Source organism: Heloderma suspectum, chromosome 6 (genome assembly GCF_057233095.1).
Source record: "Heloderma suspectum isolate Gila_16-S chromosome 6, 16-S_ref, whole genome shotgun sequence".
Taxonomy (NCBI): Eukaryota; Metazoa; Chordata; class Lepidosauria; order Squamata; family Helodermatidae; genus Heloderma; species Heloderma suspectum.
The window spans coordinates 117813361-117836364 of record NC_139463.1 but is presented as its reverse complement, the minus strand read 5'-3'; the positions used below and the strand labels follow the sequence as shown (position 1 = coordinate 117836364).

Sequence of the window (23004 nt, the reverse complement as noted above, 5' to 3'; positions counted from 1 at the left end):
TAGCCTATCACGGCAAGATTTGCAAAGTCAGCCGTGATAGGCTACGTGAATCGTCACGTAGCCTATCATGGGTGACTTTAAAAAAAAAAAAAAAAAAGTGTGTACGGATAATGGCGGCCCCGATAGGGAGCCGCCATTCCCGTTCCTTATTTGGTCGCTGTAGTCTACGTCAATGTTTACATAGACTACGGCGAAAATAAGGGCAACGCTATTTGCGTTGCCCTTATTTTCGCCGTAGTCTACGTAAACATTGACGTAGACTACAGCAACTAAATAAGGAACGTGAATGGCGGCTCCCTATGGGGGCCGCCATTCGCGTACGCGCTTTTTTTTTTTTTTTAAAGTCACCCGTGATAGGCTACGTGACGATTCACGTAGCCTATCACGGCTGACTTTCCAGATCTAGCCGTGATAGGCTACGTGAATCGTCACGTAGCCTATCAGGGGACGTGGTTTTTTTTTTTTTTACTTTCGTGTTCACGGCCGGGCGAGGCGGGAAGCCTCCTCCCCGGCCTGAATTTCGGCCGGGCGAGGCGGGAAGCCTCCCCCCCCGGCCTGAATTTCGGCCGGGCGAGGCGGGAAGCCTCCCCCCCCGGCCTGAACTTCGCGGGGGGAGCAGCGAAGCGCTCCCCCCCACCGCGAAAAAGCTGCGAGAAAAGGTAAGTGACTTTCGTTCACCCCTACTGGGTATTCATAAGGGATATGATTTAGGTCATACCTGAATGGTTTAGTGGTTTTCCCTACGTTCTTCGATTTCAGCCGAAATTTTGCAACAAGAAGCTCATGATCTGAGCCACAGTCAGCTCCAGGTCTTGTTTTGACTGACTGTATATAGCTTCTCCATCTTTGGCTGCAAAGGACATAATCAATCTGATTTTGATATTGACCATCTGGTGATGTCCATGTGTAGAGTTGTCTCTGGTGCTGATGGAAAAGTGTTTGCTCTGATCAGCGTGTTCTCTTGGCAAAACTCTATTAGCCTTTGTCCTGCTTCATTTTGTACACCAAGGCCATGCTTGCCTGTTATCCCGGTGATTTCTTGACTTCCTGCTTTAGCATTCCAATCCCCTATGATGAAGAGGACATCTTTTTTTGGTGTTAGTTCTAGAAGGTGTTGTAGGTCTTCATAGAACCGATCAACCTCAGCTTCTCCGGCATCAGTGGTTGGGGCATAGACTTGAATTACTGTGATGTTGAATGGTTTGCCTTGGATTTGTACTGAGATCATTCTATCATTTTTAAGATTGTACCCCAGTACTGCTTTTCCCACCCTTTTGTTGACTATGAGTGCTACTCCATTTCTTCTAAGGGATTCTTGCCCACAATAGTAGATATGATGATCACCTGAATTAAATTCGCCCATGCCTGTCCATTTTAGTTCGCTGATTCCCAAGATGTCGATGTTCAATCTTGCCATCTCATGTTTGACCACCTCCAACTTACCTTGATTCATTGATCTGACATTCCAGGTTCCTAAACAATATTGTTCTTTACAGCATCGGATTTTCTTTTCACCACCAGACACATCCACAGCTGAGTGTCCTTTTGGCTTTGGCCCAGCCGCTTCACTCTTTCTGGCGCTACTTGGAAATACCCTCTGCTCTTCCCCAGTAGTATATTGGACACCTTCCGACCTGAGGGGCTCATCTTCCGGCATCATCTCTTTTATCCTTGTGATACGTTCCATGGGGTTTTCTTGGCAAGAATACTGGTGTGGGATTCCTTTTGTTGATCTCATAAACATGAATTATAGCCACCATAATTTGAATACCTTCTGCCACAGGCTGATCCATGGCATTCCTCCCATGTGTCTCACTTTCACATCTGTTACCATGTTCTATCTACTATCTACTTATTCAGATATACTTGAGGCCTTCAAGAAATAGTTTCTCATGAATCAAGGAAGTAGAATCACTTTTTGACACAAGTCTTGTACCTATGATAACCCCTTCCATCTATACAAGCTGGAAAAAAAAGACTGCAAAGTAGTTGTGGGGAGACATGAGGGTATTTTTATGTAATATCTATCTTTCATTGTATACTACCCACTTTACTCATAAAATGGTTACCCTTCCAACAAAGTACTACAAAAAAAGTCTAGGAAATTCTCAATCCTTCCTCCTTATTAGTTGTTCCCTGCTGTTCAACTCAGGCCTTAGCATAATGATGTAGCATTTAGGGGAAAAGATACAACCCAGTAACCCAGCACTGGAGGACAAGATGGAAAAGATCTCCACAGCCACCATTTCTTTCCCTCTTGTGCTGAGGTAGGTTGGAACAAAGGAGACCCACACACTGCAAAAAACCAACATGCTGAATGTAATAAACTTGGCTTCATTAAAACTGTCAGGTAACTTACGGGCAAAGAATGCCACAATGAAGCTGGTGATTGCTAAGAGCCCCATGTAGCTCAGAACACAATAAAACATGGTAACAGACCCTTCATTACATTGCACAATGATTTCTTCAGTTTCTGAGTGCATGTCTAAATCAGGAAATGGGGGAGAAGTTGCCAGCCACACAATACAAATGCTTGCTTGAGTAAGGGAACAGGAATCAACAATGGAATAAGCCACTCTTTTCCCCAGCCATTTCTTCATCCTAGATCCAGGCTTTGTGGCTATGAAAGCTAGAGAAACAACGGTTGTTTTTGCAAGGACACAAGAAACAGCCACTGAAAAGATGATGCCAAAAGCTGGTTGTCGAATGAGACAGGTCAGTTTCCCAGGATGGCCAAGGAACAGCAAAGAGGAGAGGAAGCAGAGCAGGAGAGAGATGAGGAGAGTGTAGGTGAGACCCCGGTTGTTGGCTTTGACAATGGGGCTGTCTTTGTGTTTAATGAAAGTTGCTAACACCAAGGCTGTGATCAGGGAAAATGAAACAGCAATTGAGGCTAAAGAACTTCCCAAAGGTCCTTGATAAGACAGAAATAGTACCATTTTCTGGATGCACCAACTGTTGTTTTGGCTTGGATATTGATCTTCGGGGCAGTAGAAACAATCATCCATATCTAATAAAAAGAAAAAAGAAAGAGGCCCTATTATGGTGCAAAGTCAGGATATGGACTATTCTAAACCAATTGTTCAGATTTTGCTGTATGCAACTCATGCATTTATATCCTAACAATTTATCACTTGTAAATGGTCAACTGACGCAAGAGTGTCAATTCAACTGGTATGACTGGGGGGCGGGGGATGGAGTGCTACATAACCTGTCTCATTTGAAATCTTCCCTTTGGGGCATGGGACACAATCATAACAGCAAAACTTCTCCCCTTCCTTCCTTTTCTTCTGATGACCAGGCTGACAGTATTCACTGCACACAGAAAGGGGAAGCACCTGTCCATAAAATGAAAATAATTACAATAAGACATACATTTTGTTAATCTGCACATATGTTATGTTCATCATGTTTCACTCATACAGGAAATGTTTGTGTGAATGTAACATTTTGACACTGAAATGCAACATTATTCCCAAAATGAGAATGTAGATATTTGGGACTTAAATATTGCATCTAGTAGTTGAAAATGCTAGGCAATCCTGCCCCTGCAGTTGGACTATGGGGCACTATTCCAGGGTCCTGCAGCCAGGAGGGAAGTCATGGGATATATAGGGATGGCAGAGAATTCCGCCATGGATCTCCGTGAGGCCGAATGCCAGTGCATTCGGCCCCCCGAACTCCGTGGCAGCATGGCCTGCCACCACCCCATCCCCCCCCCCACGGATCCCCCCCAGGACGAGACTTACCTGGGGCGGATCTTCCGGGTGGCGACGGAGGCGGCAGTGGCTGGTCTTCTGAATGGCTGCCGCCACCGCCATTTCCAGTGTTGGAAAAAAAAAAAAAGACGTGATAGGCTACGTAAAGATTTACGTAGCCTATCATGGCTAGGTTTTAAAAAACAAAAACAAAAATGACGTGATAGGCTATGTAAATCTTTACATAGCCTATCACATCTGACTTAAAACAAAAACAAAAACGCACGTACGCAAATGGCGGCGTCTGCGGCCGCCGCCATTTCTGTTCCTTATTTTGGGCGGTCTTATTCTACATAAACATTTACGGACACTAAGACAGCCCAAAATAACGAACGCAAATGGCAGCGGCTGTAGCCGCCATTTGCATACGCACGTTTTTTGTTTTTTGTTTTAATGTCAGACGTGATAGGCTATGTAAAGATTTACGTAGCCTATCACGGCTGACTACAGGGACACAAACAGCAGTGGCTATGGCCGCCGCCATTTTCATCCCTGCTATCCAGTGGCCAGATGTTCCGGAATCCCCGCGGAGCAGAGCCAGCCGGCCAGGATTCCAGGGGGAGGGACGGAGCGCCTCCCCCCCTCAGAGGAACCTGGCGGAGCCAGGTAAGGGCAATTTCGTACATCCCTAGGGATATATAAGAAGTGGGTGTTTGAGAAATTCATTTCAGTTTCTTTTGATCAGGAATTTCCCAGTTTGCACCTTCAGGACTGAATATGGACTCTATACACATGCAATCTATAGTCAATGTCTGTGGATTTCTGACCTTGCTATGTGATTCACAAACCCAGAAAAAAAAGTTTGACAGCATGTGTACATTTGAAAAATGTACATGAAAAAAGTGTACTTTTGAAAAATGCAAAGAAATGTGCTTTAATCAATCCATCATCAAATAAATTAAAATGGGCATGAAAAAAAAAGTATCATTTTGAGAAGTATGCCTAAGTACACTTATACAATGGGAAAAGGATGTGTTAATTCCAAAGATGTGCACAACTAATGTGTATATTTGGGAAAAAATGTTTGGGTTTTGATGCCAAAAACAACAACAAGAACAAGAAAGCACACAGTCTGGTATGGACTTGAGTCAGAATGAGGTTCGAGATAGAATTTTGAGAATTTTGGTGAGCTCAGTTTTTGCTGATTTGCACATCCCTACAGTCCAGGGATACAATCTATTTTCTATTTTCAGTATAACCTTAAACAAAACCCAGGTGTGCCATGGGGCAGAATCCTAGTCATACCCACTGTATTTGGGCCAGATATGCCCAAGTCACACCCACTGTATTTGGGCCAGCTATGCCCAAGTCATACCCACTGTATCTGGGAGATCTATGCTGTGATCCATGTGGAAGGGAGACCAGACTAAATAGAGTGCCCCATTTCTGTTTGCCCTTCCCTTCCTATGACCTTTCCACTGCCACCAGTATTTCTTTATTTTCCCAGCAGCCTGCACCAAACAGCCTTAAAAACCTCTGGATCTCTTGTAAATACTTTGTTGGTACTGGGGGCTTCTCTACACCAGGCTTTTATCAAGCACCTTTACCAGGGCTTCTGCTTCTGGATTCTTTGCAGGATTAAGATTAGCCCCATTACATGTGCTCCCCCCCTTTTTTTCCCCAGGGGGGCTCCTTTGTCTGCAAGTTCCATATGTTTCATTATACAGCAACTAGATGGGCCTGTGATATAGTACCATTTTGGAAAGTCACCAGCTGTTGGAACATGAATTATATTAATTACTGCAGTTTCCCCAAGCTTAACAAAGCTTGTTAAGTCGGCTATCCTTGACTCAAGTCGGCTATCCTTGACTTGATCCTAATCAACAGAGATGACTTAGTGGATAAAGTAGCAGTTACAGCAACTCTGGGGGAAAGCGACCATGTTGTACTTGAGTTCTTGGTTCTAAGGGAAGCAAAACCCGAGTGTAGTCAAACGCGTACCCTGGATTTTAGGAAAGCTGATTTTAATAAACTCAGAACAATGTTCAGTAAGGTCCCATGGCAAGCGACGCTAATGAGAAAAGGAATCCAAGATGGGTGAGAGCTTTTAAAAAAGGAAATTCTCAAGGCACAATCACAAACAATTCCAACAAGAAGAAAAGGTGGAAGACAACAGAAGAAGCCAATGTGGCTTCACAAAAAGTTTAGGGATGACCTGAAAACAAAAAAAGGACACATATCAGAAGTGGAAAGAAGGCCAAGTAACAAAGGAAGAGTACAGGCAGATAGCACAGAATTGCAGGGATGGCGTCAGGAAGACTAAAGCTGAGAATGAGCAGAGGTTAGCAAGGGATGCTAAAAACAACAAAAAGGCTTTCTTCAGCTACGTGAATAGTAAAAGGCAGAGGAGAGAAAGGGTGGAACAGCTATTGAATAAGGATGGCAAAATGATAACAGATGACAAAGAAAAGGCAGAGGTGCTCAATTCCTACTTTGGCTCAGTCTTCTCCCAAAAGAGGATGTATGACCCCCCTGGCAAAGGAAAAGTACAGGCTGAAGGGGCAGGATTGCAGCTTGAGATCGATAGGCATATGGTCAAGGAACACCTAATTTCTTTGAATGAGTTCAAATCTCCAGGGCCAGATGAACTGCATCCTAGAGTAATAAAGGAACTGGCAGAAGAACTCTCAGAACGGCTGTCTATTCTCTTTGAGAAATCATGGAGGACGGGGGAAGTGCCAGATGACTGGAGGTGGGCTAACGTTGTCCCTATCTTCAAAAAGGGTAAAAAGGAGGAATCTGGGAACTACAGACCAGTCAGTCTGACATCAATCCCTGGGAAAATTCTGGAGCCTATGATAAAGGAATCCATCTGTAAGCACCTTGGCCACAATGCCGTGATTACTCGAAGCCAACATGGATTTGCCAAAAACAAGTCCTGCCAGACAAATCTGATCTCATTTTGTGATCAAGTAACCTCCCTTGTAGACCGTGGGAATGCTGTAGACATCATATACCTCGACTTCAGCAAAGCTTTCGACAAAGTGGCCCATGATATCCTGATGAGCAAACTAGCTCAAAGTAGGGATGTCAGAGAATTTCTCCACGAATCACTGGGAGGCCGAATGCCAACACATTCGTCCCCCCGAAATTGGTGGAGAAATGGTCCGCCATCCCCCCGCCACCCCCCCCCCGGGATGGGACTTACCTTGTGCGAATGTCCCTGGCGGTGGCGGCTCCCGGCGGCAGTTCGGCGGTGGTTTGGCGTTGGTGGCGGTGGCGGCCGGTCTTCCGACCGGCTGCTGCCACCACCACCATTTCAAGTAAAAAAACAACAACAACAAACATGATAGGCTACGTAAAGATTTACGTAGCCTATCACGGCTAGATTTTCAAAAAGCACTGTGATAGGCTACGTAAATGTTTACGTAGCCTATCACAGCTGACTTTGAAAAAAAATGGCGGCCCATGGGCGCCGCCATTTGCGTACGCGCGTTTTTTTTTTTCAAAGTCAGCCGTGATAGGCTACATAAACATTTACGTAGCCTATCACAGCTGACTGCAGGACAGGGACGCAAATGGCGGCGGCTACGGCCACCGCCATTTGCGTCCCGGCAGGAGAAGAGGTTTCGCGGCCGGAGAGACGGGGTGCTGCCCCCCGGCCAGAATTTCAGCGGGGAGGGACGGGGCGCCTCCCCCCCACCGCAAAGCAAGCTTCGGGATCAGGTAAGAGACTTTTGTCCATCCCTAGCTCAAAGTGGGCTAGATGAAACAACGATCTGGTGGATCCACAGTTGGCTACAGAATCGGACACAAAGAGTGCTTATCAAAGGGACCTTCTCCAACTGGGGAGAGGTAATGAGTGGAGTACTGCAGGGCTCAGTCCTGGGCCCAGTGCTCTTCAACATTTTGATTAATGACTTGGAGGAGGAGGTGCTGGGAATGCTGATCACATTTGCAGATGACACAAAATTGGGCAGGATAGCTAATACTTTGCAAGACAGAAACAAAATTTAAAGTGATCTAGATAGACCGGAGGGCTGGGCAGAAAAAAACAGAATGACATTTCATAGGGACAAATGCCAAGTTCTGCACATAGGAAAAAGAAACCAAATGCACAGTTACAAGATGGGGGATACGTGGCTCAACCATTGACAGGCGAGAAGGATCTTGGAATTGTTGCTGATCACAAGCTGAATATGAGCCAACAATGTGATATGGCTGCAAAAAAGGCAAATGCTCTTTTGGGCTGCATTAATAGAAGCATAGCTTCCAAATCCCGGGAAGTACTAGTTCCCCTCTATTCAGCACTGGTAGGCCTCATCTGGAGTACTGTGTCCAGTTCTGGGCACCACACTTGAAGAAGGATGCAGACAAACTGGAGAGGGTTAAGAGGAGGGCAACAAAGATGATCAGGAGACTGGAAACAAAGCCCTATGAAGAGAGACTGAAAGAACTGGGCATGTTTAGCCTTGAGAAGAGAAGACTGAGGGGAGATATGATAGCACTCTTCTAGTACTTGAAAGGTTGTCACAGAGAGGAAGGCCAGAATCTCTTCTCCATCATCCCAGAGTGCAGGACACAGAATAATGGCCTCAAGTTACAGGAAGCCAGATTCTAGCTGAACATCAGGGAAAACTTCCTGACTGTTAGAGCAATACGACAATGGAACCAATTACCTGGGGAGGTGGTGGGCTCTCCCACACTGGAGGCCTTCAAGACGAGGCTGGACAGCCATTTGTCGGGGATGCTCTGACTTGGATTCCTGCACTTACCTGGTCTCGCAGCTTGCTTCGCGGTGGGGGGGAGGCGCTTCGCTGCTCCCCCCGAAGTTCAGGCTGGGGGGGGAGGCTTCCCTCCTCGCCCGGCCGAAATTCAGGCCGGGGAGGAGGCGCCTCGCCTCGCCCGGCTGCGAAATAAAAAGTTAAAGAAAAAAACGCCCCCGTGATAGGCTACGTGACGATTTACGTAGCCTATCATGGCTAGATCTGCAAAGTCATCCGTGATAGGCTACGTTAATCGTCACGTAGCCTATCACGGGTGACTTAAAAAAAAAAAAAGCGCGTACGCAAATGGCGGCTCCGATACTGAGCCGCCATTCGCCTTCCTTATTTGGTCGCTGTAGTCTACATAAATCTTTACGTAGACTACGGCGAAAATAAGGGCAACGCAAATAGCGTTGCCCTTATTTTCGCCATAGTCTACGTAATCTTTACGTAGACTACAGCGACCAAATAAGGAACGTGAATGGCGGCTCCCTATGGGGGCCGCCATTAGCCGTACGCACTTTTTTTTTTTTTTTTAAGTCACCCGTGATAGGCTATGTGATGATTTACGTAGCCTATCACGGCTGACTTTGCAAATCTAGCCGTGATAGGCTACGTTAATCGTCACGTAGCCTATCACGGGGGCATTTTTTTTTTTTTACTTTTCTTGGAATGGCGGCGGCGGCAGCCGGTCAAAAGACCGGCTGCCGCCCCTGCCCCTTTCGAAGCCCTGCCGAACCGCCGCTGTGACCCACCACCAAGAGCGACATTCGGGAAAGGTAAGTCCCATCCCGGGGGGGGGGGCGGGGGGCAGGGGGGATGAAGAATTTCTCCCCGAAACTACTTCGGGGGGCCGAATACGTTGGCACTGGGCCCCCCGAAGTTTCAAGGAGAAATTCTCCCCCATCCCTACCTGACTTGGATTCCTGCATTGAGGAGGGGGTTGGACTCGATGGCCTTGTAGGCCCCTTTCGACCCTACTAGTCTATGATTCCATGACTCTATAAATCCCATGCAACCAAATGGCCCACATGCAGAAGAGTGGGTCTTCTAAGAATACCTACAGATCCATACCTGGTTAAACCCTCTGTGCCACAAAATCATGTCTCCATGAATGATGAATTTTTTTCCGTCAGGAGCATTGGGATCAACCCTTCCAACTTTCACTCTCTGGAAGGAGGCATTTGGGAAAGTGACCAAATTAATGATGTCAAATCCACCTTTAATTTCCCTTCTGTCATTAAAGGACACCATTTCTCCAGCTGAGTTGTTAAATGAAATGCCTTGAAGAAACAGATGAAGCTAATTAAAAAGAAAAAAAGGGGGGGAGAAGGAGCAAAGGGAAATGAAAGAGTGGAAGAGAATGGGACATAACAAAATATTACAGATTTCATCTTTCCTTACTGATATCGTTTACATAGTTTCATATAACAAACATGAACATGTTTGGGAGGGGCCGTAGCTCAGTAGACTGGAAAAGATCAGTTTACATTCCAATTCCAAAGAAGGGCAACGCCAAAGATTGTTCAAACTACCGCACAATTGTGCTCATTTCACATTAGGGATGGTGGAGAATTTCTCCCCGAAACTTCGGGGGGCCGAGCGCCAACATGTTCGGCCCCCCGATCAAGTTTCGGGGAGAAATCCTCCGCACCCCCCCGGGACGGGACTTACCTTCACCGAATGTCCCTCCCGGTGGCTGGTCCGGCCGGCAGTTCGGCGGGTGTTCGAGCGAGGCAGGAGCGGCAGCCGGTCTTTCGACCGCCATTGCAATGAAAGAAAAAAAAAAAAACGCCCCCTGATAGGCTACGTGACGTTTCACGTAGCCTATCATGGCTAGATTTGCAAAGTCAGCCGTGATAGGCTACGTGAATCGTCACGTAGCCTATCACGGGTGACTTTAAAAAAAAAAAAAGAGTGTACGGATAATGGCGGCCCCCATAGGGAGCCGCCATTCCCGTTCCTTATTTGGTCGCTGTAGTCTACGTAAATGTTTACGTAGACTACGGCGAAAATAAGGGCAACGCCATTTGCGTAGCTGCCTTTGCCGTGATAGGCTACGTAAATACTTTTTAGCCTATCACAGCAAGCTAAAAAAAAAAGCGTACGCAAATGGTGGTGGCTACGGCCACCGCCATTTGCATTCCCTTCTTTTTGCCGTTTTAGCCTACGTAAATATTTATGTAAGCTATTACGGCGAAAAAAAGGGAACACAAATAGCGTAGTGGGCGCTATTTGCATTCCCCTTTTTTTTCGCTGTAATAGCTTACGTAAATATTTACGGAGGGTAAAACAGCAAAAAAAAAAAAAGGAATGCAAATGGCAGCTGCTGTGTACGCTGTTGTTGTTGTTGTTGTTTTTCCGGAAGGCTGCCCAGTGGCCGGATGTCCGGCTGCGGGCAGCCCTGTGCGGTGGCTCTGCAGAATCTTTGCAGAGTGGTGCCAGCCAGATCAGGATTTCAGGAGGAGGTGTGGAGCGCCCCCCACCACCACCACAAATCACCCCGTCAAAAAGGTAAGTGACTTTCATACATCCCTAAGGAGGGGACGCCATTTGTGTCCCTATGGTAGACCGTGATAGGCTATGTAAATATTTTCCCTAGGCTATCAGGGCTAAAGCAAGGACACAAATGGCATCCCCTACTCTATTTGTGTTCCCGTTTTATCCTTGATAGGCTACGTAAATATTAATGTAGCATATCACGGATAAAACGGGAACGCAAATGGCATAGGGGATGCCATTTGTGTCCCTGCTTTAGCCATGATAGGCTACGTAGATATTTACATAGCCTATCACGGGCTACCATAGGGACGCAAATGGCATCCCCTACTCAGGACGCCATTTGCATCCACAGCAGCCCGGCAGCAGCCAGAGCCGCCGCCGCCACCACCACCGCTGGAGCTGAAGCCGCAGCTGGAGCCACAGCCAGGTAGGCTCCGTTTCGAGGGGCTTTCACGGGGTGGAGGGGCAGGGGGCTCCGTTCCGCCATGGATTACGGGGGGCCGAATTCACTGGAATTTGGCCCCCCTGGGATCTGTGGCAGAATTCTCTAACATCCCTACCAATCAGTGTCGACAAAAATGGGCTAGATGGACCACATTCTGATTTGCTAGAAGGCAGCATCCCATATGCCTATATTCCTGTAACGTCCAGATTTTTTTTTCTATTAAGTATTTGTTATTTGACTTGTACCCCCTCTCCCCTTCTACCAAGAAAAAAGTCACTTAGGGCAGCTTACAATCATAAATGAAACTCGATTAAAACAATACTGAAACAAATGCATAGAATCACAGAATCATAGAATAGTAGGTTTGGAAGATTTTCGGGGGGGGAGGGACGGGGCGCCTCCCGCCCAGCCAGAATTTCAGGGGGAGGGATGAAGCGCCTTCCCCCCACCGTGAATCAAATTTCGTAAAAGGCAAGTGACTTTCGTACAACCCTAAATTCTGCACAGAATCACCCAACAGAGCTTCCTCAGGTGGTCAGAGGCCTATTACACTATCAATTTTGGCCCCTGCTCATCCAATGGATACTTTTCAATTTGTACATCCAAAGAATGTGGACTGGATCCTTGGAGAATTGAGGCTTACCTAGGGATGTACAAAATATTCACCTGGCTCTGCGCTGGGTCATCCGCAGTGGGGGAGAGGCACTCCTTCCCTCCCCCCTGGAATCCTCCCTGGACAGCTCCGCTCTGCTCCATGGCAGCTCCGTGGAGCCACCTGCCAGGGCCGGCCGCAGCCGGAGTTCTGGCCACGGCCAGGCTGCTGCAGCCACAAATGGTGGCTGTTGTGGCAGCCACCATTTGTGTCCTTGCAAACAGCCATGATAGGCAACGTAAGTATTTACGTAGCCTATCACGGCAAAGAGCAGGGATGCAAATGGCAGCCCCTACGCCATTTGCACCCCTGCTCTTTGCCATGATAGGCTACGTAAGTATTTATGTAGCCTATCACGGTAAAGGCAGCTACACAAATAGCGCAGCGGCCTTCATTTGCGCGGCTGCCTGTACCATGATAATCTATGTAAATACTTACATAGCCTATCACAGCAAAGAGCAGGGGTGCAAATGGCATAGCAGCCACCATTTGCATCCCTTCTCTATGCCGTGATAGGCTACATAAATACTTACGTAGCCTATCATGGCTGCAAGAACGCAAATGGCGGCTGCAGCAGCCCAGCCGAGGCTGGCTGGGAAACCAGCCAGAGCCACCGCCGGAGCCGCCACTGGAACTGCCGCTGCTGCCGCATCCACCCCAAAGAAGTTCCATCCCAGAGGGATTCTGGGGGGGGGGGAGGCCGTTCTGCCATGGATTCCACCTCACTTGAATCCGTGACGGAATTCTCTGACATCCCGAGGCTTACCACTGGACCCTTGCCCTCTTTGGTTTATTAAAGCAGCCATTGGGGCCTGGCCAAATGAATAATGGTAGTGGTGTTGTGAGAGCTGGGGTGGTGGTGGATTCCTCCTGGACCCCACTCAACAAACTGTGGCTTACAGTGAGCACATGACTCCTTTGTTACCAAAGTGTCACTAGCTACCTGTCTGTTTCTGGTCAGAATTTAAAGTGCTGTTTATGGACTTCTAAAGGCCTATACCGCTTGGGGCCAGGCTACCTGAAAGACCACCTTTTCTCATACAAGCCTGCCTGAATCTGAAGATCTTTGGGAGTGGCCCTTCTTTTAAGACTGTTGCCTTCAGAGCTGTGTTTCATGGCAACGTTAAATAGGAACTTCTTAGTGACGTGATAGTTACTTAAAAAAGACACGACGTGATAGGCTACATAAATCTTTATGTAGCATATCATGGCTGGGTGGATTTTAAAAAAAAAACCACTTACGCAAATGGCGGCAGCTACAGCCGCCACCATTTGCGTTGCTTTTTGCGTTCCATTTGCGTTCCTTCTTTTTGGCTGTCTGAATCCGCGTAAATCTTTACGTACACTATGACAGCAAAAATAAAGGGGAACGTAAGCTAAAACGGTGAATAAAGGGGAACGGTGCTATTTGCCTTCCCCTTTATTTTCGCCGTCATAGTCTACGTAAATATTTACGTAGATTCAGATGGCCAAAAAGAAAGAACGCAAATGGCGGCGGCCGTAGCCGCCACCATTTGCGTACGTGGTTGTTTTTCTTTTTTCCCCAGAGCCCTCCACAGCCAGAAATCTGGCTGCGGATGGCTCTGGGCTGGGCTGGGCTGGGCCTGGCCAGCTGCTCTGAGGAGCTTCCACAGAGCACAGCCGGCCATCAAGGATTCCGGGGGGGAGGAATCCCCACCATCAACATAATCCACGAAAGGTAAGTCACTTTCGTACATGCCTAAAGGCACTACAGGACCATAAACTGTGGGGCATCTTTGCTGGTCTCAAGCACTTCATCCTCCCATCTGGATTTGGGCCTGAAAGACCAAGGCAAGGTGTGGGTTCATGTTGGACAAGTTGTCTGCAAGCATAATTTGTGACACTGCACAACATCACCACTAATCACAGGGCACATCTGTTAAGGCATTGGCCTTAGCTTCCTGTTTCCTGGCTTTTTGGAGTTTGAACCAACATGAGACAGCCTTTACTCTGGTTGTGATTACTGTTTTTGTTATTATTTCTATACTGCCCCATAGCTGAAGCTCTCTGGGTGGTTTACAAGAGTCAAAACATTAAAATACAATATACAATACTTAAAAACCTTTTCGATAAAAACATATGGACAGTATATACAAACAACATATAACTAAAAACAACTTTAAACAAAACAAACAAACACTACTTAAAGAATCCAACAATAAAACTAGGGATGTCAGAGAAATCTGCTGCGGATTCAAATGAGGCCAGATTCTTTGGAATCTGTCCTCTGGAATCCACAGCAGATCGGGACCACTTACCTCTGCTCCAGGAGGACTGGAGGCAGAACGGCACTCAGCTGCTTCTTCCAGCCAGAGCTGTTTGCCTCCTCCCTGTCCCTGCCAATTGCCTTAAAAAAAAATGTCTTAAACAAAAAGGCAATTGGGAGGATTTGCTCATCTACTTATATGCAAATAGAGTCATGAATCTTGCGTATACGTCTATGTGTCCATAGGCTTCTATGCAAGATTCAGCACTCTATTTTGCTTATAAGTCTATGGGCACATCCTTCCGATCGCCTTAAAAAAAAAAAAAGACATTTTTTTTAAAGGCCATTGGCAGGGAGGAGGCGAACGGCTCTGGCTGACAGGAGGGAAGATAAGTGCCCCCAAGCCATTCCCACCCCCCCGGTATCTGACCAGACAGGAATCGCTCTGGAGGATTCTGAGAGGAAGGAACAACGGATTCCCCCCCCCCCGGATTCCCCACTGGAACAGATGGTGTGGAATCTGTACACCTCTAAATAAAACACAGCTTAAAACAACTCTGCTTAAAACAGTATACAAAAGTCTGCCAAAGGAACAAGAGATCTCAAAAGGGAAGGCCTGCCGGAATAACAGCATCTTTAATGCCAGTTTAAAATCCTTCAATGAGGTCAGCAGGTGCTTTTCAACTGGCAGGCCATTCCACAGTTGAGGGACGGCAAAGGAGAAAGTCCTCTTGCGCGTGGCTGCCAATCTCACATTAGGCAGCCGCAGCAGTTGTCCCTCAGAGGACCTTCGGTGGTGGACTGGGACGTAGGGGAGAAGGCGCTCCCTGAGGTACCTTGGACCTAGACCATGTAAGGCTTGAAGGTAAGAACCAGCCCCTTATATTTTGCTTGGAAACAAATTGGCAGCCAGTGTAAAGATTTTAAAACCAGTGTAATATGGCCTCCGCGGGATGTCCCAGAGCCCAACCTGGCTGCCACATTTTGTACCAGTTGAAGTTTCTGAATTAAATATAAAGCAGCCCCAACTCTGTCTTGCCTGGATTTAATTTCAGCCTGTTTTCCCTCATCCAGCCCATTACTGACTTCAGGCAATCATTCAGAGGAGTCATACCTTCCTTGGATAAAGACGTTAAGGAGAAATAGATTTTGGTGTCATCAGCATACTGATAACACTCAGCCCCAAACCTCCTGATGATCTCTCCCAGCAGTTTCATGTCAATATTGAACAGTACTGGTGATAGAATGGAGCCCTGAGGGACTCCGCATAATAGTTCCTTTCTCAAGGAACAACTATCCCCCAGCAACACTGTCTGGAACCATCCTGAGAGAAAGGTGCAGAAGCACTGCAGAGCAGTGCCCTCAACCCCCAACTCCCTCAGGCGATCCAGAAGTAGGGATGGATGAACTCATTGCAGTCTGAGCTAGGGATGTCAGAGACTTCCGCCACGGATCTCAATGAGGCCGAATGCCAGTGCACGAAATCTGTGATGGAACGAAGCCCCAACCCCTCTCCCTACAAAAGGCGCACAAAACGGAGCACTTACCTGCTGCCATTCACTTCCTCATCATAGCTGTGATACACTATGTAAATAATTACGTAGCCTATCACGGCTAATGCAGGGACGCCATTTGCGTCCCTGCTGAGTCCGTGATAGGCTACATAACTATTTACGGAGCTTATCACGGCAAGCTAAAAAAATAAAAACAGCATACGCAAATGGCGGCTATGGCGGACGTCATTTGTGTTCCCTTTTTTCACTGTTTTAGCCTACGTAAATCAAGTTTCGGGTTCAGGTAAGGGACTTTCATACATCCCTATACCATGGTCAATGGTATTGAATGCCGCTGAGAGATCCAAAATAATGAACAGGGCAGGGATGAACTCCCCCTATCAATTCCCAGGCAAAGATCATCCACCAAGGTGACCAGGGCAGTCTCAACTCCATATCCCACCCTGAAGCTGGTTGGAAATGGGTCCAAATAATCAGTTTCATCCAAGACTGCTTGGAGTGGAAGAAACACTTCCTTCTCTATCCCCTTGCCCAAAAATGGTAGATCACTTACTGGCCTATAATTACTGAAGTCTGTGGGGGTCAAGGGAATGCTTCTTCAGAAACGAAGTAACAATTTCTTCTTTTAGACATGATGGAAAATCACCTTCCCTTAGAGAGCATTAATAACATTCCGCAAACATTGCTTTGCCCTCCCCCCTCCCTGGACTACGAGCCAGGATGAGCAGGGATCGAGAGGGCAAGTTGTCTTCTTGACCAAACCAAGCAGTGTGTCCACATCACTAGGGGTCACAAGCTGAAAATGATCCAGTTTAATCATGCAAGCAGAGTTGCTGGACATCCCGCTGTTGAATTCTGTCCTGACCACCTCATCCAAGTCTGTGTGTCTCCAAGAGATTTGACCCACGAAAAACTCATTAAAAGTGTCATTTTTAAACCAGCAGTGAGCAGATGTGCAAGCAATGCCTTCACCCCTCCCCTCTATGCAACAGACTGGATGGCCCTTATTCACCGCTGAAGTGGTGGCAGCCCTGCCACTGGCAGCCCTGCCACTGGGATGCCCATTTTTTACACACCAGCTTCAGGAGCTGATGCCATTTCTTGCCAGGTGACAGGAGGGCCCCGTTCTGCTGCACACTGGAGAAGAGTGGTTATGCTAACTATACTGTGTGGTGGTTACTTACTGCTAACCAATGCAAGTGCTACTGCCACATGTGCTGGTAACCATGTTCCACAATGTGGGTGGACTATCCATTCTCTAACCATCCTGCCTGCCACAAGAACCTATGGTCGTCCGGATGAGTGGCCATGAATCCCAGCACCCTTGGCTCTGTCAGCTATTTTGGTGCTTGGTGCCACCAGCCATTTTGTATTGGTGCTATCAGCCATGTTGGTGCTTGGCAGAAAAGCTCTATGGCAGCTGTCCATTAACCACAGAGGCTGTTCAGACATCACACTAAGCCATGGTAGAGTCCACTAACCATCTTGCAGGAAGTGGTTAGTGAACATGGTTAGTCCATGGTTAATAAACCACCATAATTGGGACAGATGCCTATTCAGATGTCACACTAAGCCAACATGGTTAGCTCACAACTCCTAACCATCATGGCTTAGTGTGATGTCTGAACAGGGCCTTGGACTCTTGGAGACATTGCAGAGTCAGGGGGATGATCGCACAAAAAGCCAGGGTTTTCTGACCCCCAAAAGTTTCCTTGGAGCAGCTACAGGAAGCTGGTATGAAGCAAAGCTCACTTACAGTCTACCTGGGCTGCGTCTCTTCTGTGTCCTCTCAGCAAGGGGTTGCTGGTAGGAAGAAATGTGATACCCACAAAATGTTGTCACTGAATAAGATGTACAACTTCATTTCATGTACTATTTGTGGAGAAAAGGGATGTACGAGAATGTCATTCCTGTTTGGAAATCATGCAAATATGTCCCATTGGCAATCCTGAACATGAATGAGAAATATGCTCATGTTCAGGAATGCAAATGAGGTGAACCAAGCTTTGAGGAGGAATTCAGAGAAACTCAGTGACGTTGCTCATCATATGTTTCCTCATCCCTAGAGGAGAAGGCCAGCTATAGTCTTAGCTTGTATTACTCTGTTCACGGAGAGAAAAATATTTTGTGGAGGAATGATACCTTACCTGCCAAGGCTGCAAAGACTGAAGATCAACACTTCTACCCCTCATATTTGCTCTACAGTTGATTCTACATGAGAACCCAGCATGCAATGCATGGGCCAGAGCGTAGACAGCATTATAGATACTGTAGCTGTGGCCAGTCATGTCCATTTCAAAATGAGGTCCAGGAAGTCTCTCCAACCTCTCCTCTCCAGTACACGATCCATCAACCTTTTCCAGCACTCCTGGATCAGGAAATGAACAGTCAAATGCTTGCTCCCAGAAGTCTTTGAGAAAGCCATTTGCTTGAGTCCAGTAAGATTTTCTGATAGAAACAAATTCTTTGAATCCTGGAAGATGCTTTGAATGAATTGTAAAGGAAACAGCACCTTGGAACAATTGAAAATCCCAACCCTTTTGAAAGCCCTTTAATATGAAATCAATCTGAGTTGTTGTAATCCACACCTTTCTAAACATTACATTTTCCTCGTTTCCAAGACCCTGTAGCAATTTAAGCATTACTAACCATATTATTGCCATTGAATCTCCATAAATTATACATGTACTGACTTCATTATATTGGAATGCTCCATATATTTGTGAGAATGTATAAAAAACTTCTGCCACCTTATCCAGATGGGGCAGTTGTGGGATTGTTAGTGTGAAGGCTGAACAGATTCCGTTTTCAGAAAGCAACCGCTCCAGGGCCTGCAAGAAATGTTCTCCATTCTTATTATCAGCAAGAAGGATCCCAACCCACGTCCATCCAAAATGCTGGAGCAACTGGATAATCCCACTGTACTGACTGTCTTCGTTTGGGATCATGCTGTAAAATGAATGTACCCGAATTGTGTCTCTCACCTCTACGTCACTTGAGCCATATGTAAGCTAAATGGAAAACAGATGTTTTAGAGACAGCTTAGGATATCTATATGTGCATGCTTGTTTATGCACTTCATCCTCCTTAAGTGCTTAAAAAACAATTCAAAACATTTCTATTTCTTGACTGAACTGAATGAAATCCCCAAGTATTGTTAATGCTTGTGAGGGAGTGAAGCCTGCCCAGTTTCAAATGAAGAGGTGAAGGGGCTTTTCTGCAAGACTGGCCTTTACATGTTTTTTTTTCCCCAAATGAAAGAATATGATTATTTCTCTATGTTTTTTTGGGGGGTGGGGTTGTCTATGAAAATGGTTTGCATCATAGAGATGTTTGAAGCCAAGACCTGCAGACATTCATAAGGATAGGTGATCAGGTTAGGGAGTTACGTATAAACAACAGCCTAAGGCTTTTTCCTGTTCACTTGGCACCAAAGTCCCAGAAAGTGGAATAGGACAGGCATGGATGATGGCCATGGAGCACAGATTGGCAAATGCAGAAGGCCTTTAGCATCCAGGATTTCCAAACAACCATCTGACACCTAGGGATGGTGTGGGCTCCCATTTTGATCCACAAATCCTTTGAACCGATAGCGCCCTCGCCCGCTGAGGAGATCCCGCTAAGCCCTCCCCCCTGCTCATGCCCCTTCCATGTTCGGTGAGTGGCCTTCACTTACCTTGGCCTGTCCTCCTCCACAGCGATTGCCATGTTTTCAACAAACATGGCAATCAGAAATCTGTGCCCATAGACTTGTATGCAAAGAGCACTGTGAATCTTGCATATATGGTCGATTCACAGCGATTTTGGAATATAAGTCTATGTGCACATAAGTCTCCCTTCTTCCTTGCTGGTTCCCCAGTGGAGAGAAGGGAGATTTCCTCACAGGGAGAGGTGCAGGCAAGTCCAGCACCTGTCTTCCTAGGCAAGTCCCACTTCTTCCTTGCTGGTGCCCCAGAGGGGAGAAGGAGAGGCGCAGGCAAGTCCAATGCCTGCCTTGCACGCAAGTCTCCCTTGGTGCCCCAGGAGGAAGAAGGGGACTTCCGCACAATAACAGGGGCTGGACTTGCCCCGCCGCCTCTCGTTGCCATTGCTGCCTCTTGTCGGCAGCTTGCTAAGGGGTGGGCATCCCCACGGTACTTGCTGGGTGTTTGTTGGGCCATCTGGGGCTTGTGCGGGGGGCTTGCAGAGGCAGACAGGAGCGGTGGCTCAGCGAGCACCCAGCAGGTGTAGATGGAGGACAGTCCATCCTTTCCTACTGACACTACACCCTCCCAAGTCTCACAGAAGCCACCAAACCTCTTTAATGTTACTGCTCCTGGGAGGAAAAAAAACCTAGTAAAGATCACTGAGTACTGGAACAGTCCTCTGATAATATTACTTGAACAGCCCTAGCCCAAAATACTGTGGGAAAGAGCTGGTAAAACCTTTCAGTGTGGTTGGAAGAAGGTAGAGCTTTCAGTCACAAGACTACACACTCACTTTGCCTTCTTCCCTTTCCCCACCCTGGTCTTTTCCTTATATAGAGAGCTTGGGGAGACATGTGTCAGTTCATGCAGATGCCCCGTCTGTGTCTCTGTGTCCTTCTGACTCTCAGAATCACTAATGAAGCTTCAGGATGGTCCAGATTCCATTTGTTCTCCTTTGGAGGAGCCCCACTTCAATGTGTACATCTCCTGAATCTTTCTGAATGATTCCGATTTGGTACTGGAATCAGAATTTGGCCAAATCTGTTGGACAGCCCTAAATTAACAGAAAAATGAAGAGGCCTTAGTAGTATGTATTTCCTTGAAGGACCAATAAGTCATACGTGAGGGAAAGGATTATGCAAAGTAATGTAAAGATACATTTGGAGTAGTCTTTCCATGCGTATGGCTTCTTATGCAACAAATAAATAAGAGGACTCTTCTGGTGAGCTTCTCTCAAGCTATCAGAATATGATATAATCTCTGGATTCCCCGCCCCTCCTTCCCAGCCCTACCCTTCCCTCCTTTTGAAGCACAACATTATTTTTGAATGACAAAAAAGGCTGTGATTTTCCTAAATCTGCCTTCACACACACACACACACACACACACACGCACACGTCCTACCTGTGGAATTTTGTAGAAACCTAAAATATCTGCAATACGAGAAGACGTTTCAAAGCCAAGTCCCCCAATGATGGCTATGACTTTTTTCTGTGTGTCACATTTGTAGTTGGGAACAAACTGATGTGATTTGAAGAGCAGGTCCAGAGTAGCACGATAGGTCATCCTTTCATCATAGTAGCTGTCATGGATGTGGAACCCAAGAGTCACATTGGACAAAAACTGGGGATTCTCATTGATCTCATTCACAGCAAAGGCCAAGGCCAGGATGTGCTGGTAGAATTTTGTTGTCACACTGCAAATAGAGCGAATTTGCTATATTAAAAGGATGTTCTGCAGTATGGTAGATGTACCGCAATAGCAGCTAATTTCTCTTAACTGGTTTGGAATTCTGCCCCCCCCCCCATCACTTTGTTTTTTCTCCCACTTTATGTGCCAGAATACTGTTTGTTAATTTCACTACATTGGGAAAACAACTGTAAAAACTGGGAGAAAATGTTTTGTCTCGCTCTCTGCTTCTTAGCCTTTGTTTATTTCCCCTGCAATTCTTTCAGGAAGGAACCTTTTCCATTCTGAATGAACAAAGACCAGAAACATGTTCCTACAACTGTATCACTACTTCATATTCAAAACCCAAGCTTTTTGGGAGACGTATGAAACAATATATAGAGTCATTGCCACCTCTAGTGTCCTTCAAAGAGCATCTGCATCTTCATACCTTTATTATTTCTGTGGACATAGCTTCATGCCTGAGCAGGAGTGGAAAGAGGCTGAAGTAAATAGTGTATTTATTTCATTTTTATACCGCCAATACCCAAAACTCTCAGGGCAGTTCACAAAATTAAAATTCCAAGAATACAACAAAAAATACAATATAAAATATAATAGATTAAAACTACAGAATAAAAATGCAACCAGAGTAAAACCCAGCAGCAGTGCAGATATTCAAAATGCAATAGCAGATTTAAGACAGCAGAGCTAAAATAAAACCCTGGAATGTCCCAGTACAATACCTTCCACTAATTATTATTATTTTTTTTTACCAAAGTGTCCCATGCCAGTAATAATCCCAAATTCCTTTCAGAAATATGTTCATTAATACATTTTGATGCTGATGTATATTTTACATCTCCATGTAGAGATTTCATCAACAACAACTTTGAAAGCAAATTGCAGTAGCAGGGACGGATAAGTTTGAAGATGATAAGTTTGAAGTCATATTAAGTTGACAATAAAGACGCTTGAGGAACCCAAACTTAGGGAATTCCTTTTTTTTATAATATTTTTTTAAACAAAACAAAACAACAACATAAACACACAATAGACATACAGTAAAATATCTCTTAAGATTATAAGGTGTCTACCTTTGGTTCCACCTGCACAACAAATGCTCATTATTATTCTCTAACTCTTATCTTGGTTGTATACCATACACTGAGTTCACAGACATTATATTATTTCAACTTTGGGAATTCTTATACGAAATGACCTATATGGTGATCTACACCTCTCAGACTAATGTGTATTTTGTATGTCTCAAAATGTTCTTGGCAGATTGAAAGTGTCACAATATGCATTTAAAGCAAATGTTGAGAGAAGTTACAAAATTAAATAGTCTGACCTGGACATAAATATCTATACCCTAAATGCCTCCATGTGTATTAAATTCACCTTTCCCCTTGTACACTAGTAAGAGCTGCACACAATTGGCCTCTCAGAATTCTCCACCTTACCTCTGGGCAGCGAAACGGGGCTGTGGGGAGGGATTCACTGCATTTATCCAGGGGGAGGAAAAAATTCTCAAACCATTTCTTGTGGGTTGGGGTCACCATAACAGTGGCAATAGCACAGCTCTCCCCCCTCTCACCATTAAAGCACAAAAATTATACAGATGCAAAGAAAGGGGTCGGTGGGCGGGTGTGTGTATGTCCTGAATTCATAGCTATATCCTGCTGGCTGTTGCTTTAGCCATCATCAAAAATGACATCTGATTGCCCATTCATGACTCTGCACAGACACACATACCCTTTATTTTTCAAAGTTGATGTGGTTTGTGCAGATTTCCCACATTTAGGTAAGTTTTAGGATGAATGATAAAACTGACTCTGAGAAA

The 23004-nt window shown here is 46.0% G+C and overlaps 1 protein-coding gene across 1 annotated transcript; it reads right to left on the bottom strand.

Moving 5' to 3' along the window:
- Positions 1-2108: 2108 nt before the first annotated feature.
- Positions 2109-22026, bottom strand: LOC146342811 (vomeronasal type-2 receptor 26-like). Its single transcript, XM_084808006.1, has 5 exons — positions 22019-22026; positions 20895-21186; positions 9539-9766; positions 3212-3338; positions 2109-3010 (listed from the first exon to the last, which is right to left on the bottom strand). The coding sequence occupies exons 1-5, from the start codon at positions 22024-22026 to the stop codon at positions 2109-2111; spliced, it is 1557 nt and encodes a 518-aa protein (XP_084664132.1).
- Between the last annotated feature and the right edge of the window lie 978 nt (positions 22027-23004).

Excerpts from the sequence above, each read along its gene's own strand:
- LOC146342811 (XM_084808006.1), bottom strand. Across the intron at positions 9,767-20,894 it reads GTTTCTACAAAATTCCACAG|CTTCATCTGTTTCTTCAAGG; the intron begins GTAGGACGTGTG and ends CTTTTTAATTAG. Across the intron at positions 3,011-3,211 it reads GAAGATTTCAAATGAGACAG|ATATGGATGATTGTTTCTAC; the intron begins GTTATGTAGCAC and ends TCTTTTTATTAG.